The sequence below is a fragment of the Poecilia reticulata genome, linkage group LG10 (assembly GCF_000633615.1).
Source record: "Poecilia reticulata strain Guanapo linkage group LG10, Guppy_female_1.0+MT, whole genome shotgun sequence".
Lineage (NCBI taxonomy): Eukaryota > Metazoa > Chordata > Actinopteri > Cyprinodontiformes > Poeciliidae > Poecilia > Poecilia reticulata.
Window position 1 is genome coordinate 32,230,451 of NC_024340.1, and position 6,156 is coordinate 32,236,606.

A 6,156-nucleotide genomic window follows, 5' to 3' on the forward strand; every position below is an offset into this window, starting at 1 on the left:
CATGTTGGTATAGCATGTTAGCATGTTGGTATAGCAGGTTAGCATGTTGGTATAGAACGTTAGCATGTTGGTATAGCATGTTAACATGTTGGTATAGCATGTTAACATGTTGGTATAGCACATTAGCATATTGAGATAACACATTAGCATGTTGACATAACACATCATGTTGATATAACACGTTAGCATGTTGGTATAGCACATTAGCATGTTGACATAACACATTAGCATGTTGATATAACACGTTAGCATGTTGATATAACACGTTAGCATGTTGGTATAACACGTTAGCATGTTGACATAACACATTAGCATGTTGATATAACACGTTAGCATGTTAGTATAACACGTTAGCATGTTGGTATAGCACGTTAACAGTACTAATGTTTATGATTAGTGCGCTAGGGTTAGCGCAGCTAGCTTCTTAATTAGCTCATGTTGGACCTTCAGCAGCTTCCTCTTACTTTGTGTTGTGGTGAAATTCATGGTGGATTCTGTGATGTTGAACTGAAAGCATCCCAAACCATGACACTTCCACCTCCGTGCTGATTGGTTCATCCCATGCATGTCCTGTGTTCTGGTGCCCGAATAATTAAGAATCATGTTTTTGGAGAGTAAAGTTGTGTAACCAGTGGCACCTGTCGGCTCCACCCTCTGATTAAAGATGGAGCACATGAAGGTGTTGGTGCAGAAACCTTTGGCAGAGCTCTGATCGGGCTGTTGGAGCGTGCGGTAAGAAATCACTTCTTCTGTTGCTTTAGTGTTTCTTTCTGAAACTCAGTGCTGTTTTAATGTTTTTAATGTTTTAATGTGTCGCATGTCTCGATTGGACACACAGGATTTCAGGTTTTTCTACATCATTCAGCTGCTGGTGAGCGTGACGACGTCTCAGGTAGTTTACTGGTTTTTATCCATTATATTTTGATAATTCAAATAAATTGTACGTAGAAGTGTGTAGTTATTGAGATTTGAATATTTTTATAGTTTCAGGTGTTCCGTCTCCTGCTGTCCTTTTCTGAGTGCAGTTAGTAAGTTGTTGTTTTTAGTCCGCCCAGCCTTGCATGTCTTGTGAGGGCGGACTGCGTACCTTTGTCTTTTTGTTTTGTTTGCCACTTCCAGCCGCCTCCCTTAGTGGCACCAGACGTCCTCTATAGTGTTAACGTCTGGCCCGGCTCACGTGAACCTGAAGGTGGGAGTTAACTGGTTAAACTTCTTTATCCCAGGTTCTCTCTCTGACCTGCAGGCTGCAGCGCTGGCTTTAAGTTCCATATTTATCCATTAATAAACTGCCTATACTTTGACGTGACCGTTACTAAACTTGCTTTCAACACTTGTTGAGTCTCTTTCTGGTCAGACATGAACTTCCCGGTCAACAGTAGAGAAGCTGCTGTGTCTCATCGTGACGCCGTCGGTCAGCCTGACCTTCACATGTCCTTCACCAACAGATGATCTTGGATCATTTGGGGCCTTTTCAAATCCATAACCAGAGACCAGCCTCGCCTCAATAGCCAGGACTAACAAGCATAAGACCTGAGGTCTAAAGTTTAGTTATGTGCTCATGTCATATGCAGAGTGAAATTTGCATAAGTTTTTCTAAACAGGTCATCTGAAACCATCAGACCCTTCATGGCTCTTCACTGTCAGGGTTAGAGCGACGATTCAGTCCCTGCAGCCATCTGATCGTCAGCAGTGGGTCTAAATCGGCTCAGCGTGTCTCAACCAGGAGCCCAGACGTCCCAGTCCAAGTAGAGGACAATCCGTCTCCAGTGTTTTAGGTTTCTGACATTTGGATCGTTTGGTTTGGTCTCATGGTCCTGATCGCATTGGTGATCGTTGATCAGTCTGAACAAGTGACCCGGTCCTGTTCTCACATTCTGAATGAGCCTTAGCGTGCTCTACTAGCATAACTCGCTATATTAGCAAGACCCTTTAGCATGCCCTGCTAAACTAGCATTCTACCTAGCATGTCACTGGATCCCATCGCTGTGTGTGTGGGATGCTGGACTTGGACTGGGTTTGATCTAGGACAGCCACATCAGAAATACTTTGTAGTCGCTCATTAATTCAGATGGTTCAGAGTTACTTCCTCCAGCGGCTCTGATCTGGTTCTGGTTCTGGTTCTGGTTCCGGTTCTCTTCTACACATTTCTCTGCTGCGTCTCCAGTCCAGTCCATCCAGATGAACAGTGAGGGATTTATATTCCTCCACTTCTTCTCCATGATGGAAACAGGGTTTGACCTTTGACCCCGTTCCTCCTGAAATCATCTCCTTTGTTTTGTTTCCATCCCAGATGATTTGATTGTTCCCTCCGTCCTCTGGTCACTTTGTCTGACCCACCAGCAGCAGCAGAGTAATCTGAGTATTTCTGGAGATGACCGCAGCCTGACTGAGGTGTAGAGGGAGGAAGGTGAGAGTCCAGAGCCCTGAGGTTCTCCTGGTTCGGCCCGCAGTCTGTTGGTGAGGCAGCCGTAGATATTGATCACATAGATTAGACTAGATTGATTGTATTCATTTATGGAGTCTGATGGATCAGATCAGATCAGATCAGATCAGATCAGATGATCCTCAGAGCTGCTGCTGCGTCCAGGTGGCAGCAGGTTTGATGGAGCAGGTGGATGATGGCGTCTCCATGGCGATAAGCAGACAGGTGGATGATGGCGTCTCCATGGTGATAAGCTAACAGTCTTCCACAGCAACAGAACTTTCTGTTGGGTCGGGCTGATGCTGCAGAATCCCACAGAACTGCTCCACAGCTTCAGGCCTGCAGGCCTCTGGGACCGACCCCACCCGGACCCGGTTCTGGTTCTGCCTCCTGTCTGTAATCTGGCCTGCAGCTGCTCAGCGACGCCCCGTCTCGTCCCTCCAGGCTCCTTCAGGTCCCTGCTGATCCAGGGTGGGTCATTCAGGAAGCATCTCTCTGCTGCGTCCAGAGCTTCATGTCAGCCGCGGCTCTGAGGTCGTCTCCATGAGGCTGGCAGAGAGCGATCCGATCCGATCCGATCCGATCCGATCGGTTGCTTCAAAGCAGCCTGGACGGCCTCTTCTGCTCCGGTCACCCTGTCCTAACAGCATCTTCCCAGCAGGTCGTCTCTCCACCACCAGAGACTCGTATTCAGAGCAGAGATGAACCCATCGTGGCCCCAGAGGAGGTTTTGGTTTGGAGACGTTAGCATCCTTGACTTTAGCATAAAGTTTGGTTTTCTCTGGTGGAGCAGCTGACAAACTGGTGAAACGTTGGCGGCGCTGAAGAGACTGAAGCAGATTAAAATCACCAGATGTTGCATCAGAGTGTTGTATCCTAGCAACCACAGAGCTGATGACATCACATGCGTTATCGGCAGCTGGCGCAGATGAAGGACTGGGTTTGGCTGGGTTCGGGTCCGGGTCCTGGACGGAGGGCGGGGTGTTGGCGACACGTCAAGCCTCTCAGGGAAACCAGACGTTTGGCCCATTCAGAGCGATTTCTGGCCCCCGGCTGAAATGATGCTGTATGAGAGGCGATCACTCGCTCTGTCCTTTAGGAAAGGAATCAGGTGATGGACTTCTCCTCCCTCGGCTGTTTGGGGCGTTCTGCAGAAACTCAGTGGAAGGAAAACCTCATCTTTGATTCTTTCTGCCGTTTGTTCTGAACCAGACCGGCTGGTTCCTACTGGGACTGATGGTTTGTTCTCTTCTCTTGATGTCTTGCGTCTCATGAGCAGCTGACGTCAGTTCAGCCGACCCGAAGGCCTTCAGATCAAACAGACCAGCTCCTGAACATGGAGCCTCCATGTTTGGGTCCCATCCGTTGTGTTGGGGTCGGTGGAAATGTTTTCTATAAAACTGATAGGAAGAAACTCATCAAGAGCAACTTTTGTCTCAGTTCTCTCCGTCGTCCTGGATCAGCGGTGGCGTCTGCAGCTCCGTCAGTTCCTGTCCTCCAGCCGTCACTCCGGGACAGATGGGTCCTCTGGCGGCCGTCCCCATCCTGGCCGGCCTGAACGGCGTCCTGGGCATCTGGGCCGTGTGAGTCTCCTCCTCCATCACCTGCTGGCCTCCAGTCAGGAGCTTCATTCATAAAGAAACTAAACAACTAGATGTTTCTGTTGATGTGAAGTTAGAACATTTGAATTAGTTTCTATACAAATATAATAAGATGTCCCTGTGAAGAGCCTCCGTCCTTCAGCTCTGCAGTCAGAGGTCAGACTGACTGACCCACCAGGTCTGAACCAGTCAGAGGTCAGACTGACTGACCCACCAGGTCTGAACTCAGTGACCTTCTGCTGCATTTAGCAACATTTCAGACAAAAACATTCATATCAGCCAAAACCAGCAGCTCAGGCTTTTTAAATATCGGTAACCAGGAAGCTGCAATCGGTTCACACATTCATGACTCTCTGGTTAAATTCATTTCTCTAATCCTCCATGCAGCCTGACGTAGAAACGTTTAGCTAGACGACGTCAGACATTTTAATGATCAAACGTTTGAAGCCAAAATGCCTCAGAAATATTCAGAGCCACATGAGAATCAACTCATTTACAGTCTAAACTCAGTTTCACACAGAGACCCGAGCAGAAACGTCCGGCTGCTGAACTGGACCGGTCCGGGTCGCCATCAGGCTCATTTCTGTTAGCAGCTAATCTTTATATCACCGAGGCTCATTAAAACAAACCTTCATCTTGTTTCTGCTCTTCCTCCTGAAGGAAAAGTCTTTACAGACATTGTTTTGCTAACTTAGCTTCTGACCGGAGCTGCGGTTCCTACCGCGGCCACCAGGGGGCCCAGAGCTGCGGTACCTACCGCGGCCACCAGGGGCCCAGAGCTACTTGTTTTCTTTTCATTCCAAGCGGCTGCTTAGTTTGCTTTGCCTTGGGCCGGCCCTGGGTGCCACACAGCATTGATCCAAACACAGATGATGAATAAATAGGTGTTGGTGACGTTAATAGCTCCATAATCCTCCCACAGAGTCCAACCTTTTGTCTCTTCCGTCCTCAGAATGTTTTTAAAGTCTTGGGGATTCTCACACCCGACTTGCTTTTCTCCTGGCAGTGAACCCGGGTGTGATAGATCACAGATCGGTTTTAACAGGTTTAACTTGTAGGTTTGGATTTTTTCTTCCTTAATAATAAACACCTTCATTTAAAAACTGCGTTCTGTCTCCTTGTGTCGTCTTTGGCTGATCGTTAAATTGGTTGGATGTTCTGAAACACTGCAGATAACAGGAAGGGTGTGAATACTTTTTCACACCACTGTGTTTCTGTTTGCTGTCCAGGTTTTGCTCTCCTTGCTGTAGCTGCTTTTCTCCTCTCCCTCAGTCTGCCTCTACCTGCTCCCCTCCCCAGCTGCATCCACTCCCCTGTCATTAGCTCTTTGTCGTTTCCGTCTCTCCCTCGGTATTTCAGCTCCTCTTCCCCTTTCGCTCTGCTGGATTCTCCGTTATCCGTTCCTGAACCTCCCTTCCTCTCACATTCTGCCTCCTTCCTGCTGCGTTTGAGTCCTCAGTAGTCAGATCAGTTACTAAAAGCCCAAATTATATTCATGCATGCAGACAGTGGATGGAATCACATCTGTACCGGTGCTGGATTCATGTTGTGATGATGTCGTCCTTCAGGTTTGGAGTGGCCTGGTTGAGTGGGACCGTGACTCTGACAGAGGATTTTCCGTACATCAGGTCTGTAGGAACCGTTTCTGGATGAAACATGCTCCTCCTGATGATTAATGGTGATGTTTGCTCCTGTTGTCAGTACGTGTGGAGACCAACCTCCTGCTAGCTGCTGGTTCTCTCAGGTCTGCAACATCGGCTGCGTCCTTGGTAAGAACGGCTGATGATCCAGTTCACAGAGAAGACATCCAGACCACCCAGTTCAGACCAGTTCGGTTCATTCGTTGTGAGGAGCGTGTATGCGAGCATGATTGACAGCGCTAAGACCTTCTTTCTGGCTCTGATTGGTTGATGTGGACTGTATGTCTGCAGTTAGCACTGGGAACACTTCAGGACCAGTTTTTAGGTTTTTCCTGCACTGTTCATTTGAAAAACGGAGACGTGACAGAAAACTAAACTGCAGCTCTGCTGAATCTGAAGGTTGTTCATCATCAGCTCTGACCAAACGCTCCGTCTCTCTGCTGCTCTGACCAAACGCTCCGTCTCTCTGCTGACCAAACGCTTCGTCTCTCTG

The 6,156-nt window shown here is 48.1% G+C and overlaps 1 protein-coding gene across 1 annotated transcript in view; it reads left to right on the forward strand.

Moving 5' to 3' along the window:
- The window catches only part of tmem150b (transmembrane protein 150B), an 8,259-nt gene that overhangs the window by 709 nt on the left and 1,394 nt on the right, over positions 1 to 6,156 (forward strand). Inside the window, 6 exon segments of the mRNA XM_008420990.2 lie at positions 680 to 732; positions 839 to 892; positions 3,863 to 3,914; positions 3,916 to 4,005; positions 5,592 to 5,651; positions 5,725 to 5,792. Of these exon segments, the coding sequence (XP_008419212.2) occupies positions 680 to 732; positions 839 to 892; positions 3,863 to 3,914; positions 3,916 to 4,005; positions 5,592 to 5,651; positions 5,725 to 5,792 (377 nt within the window).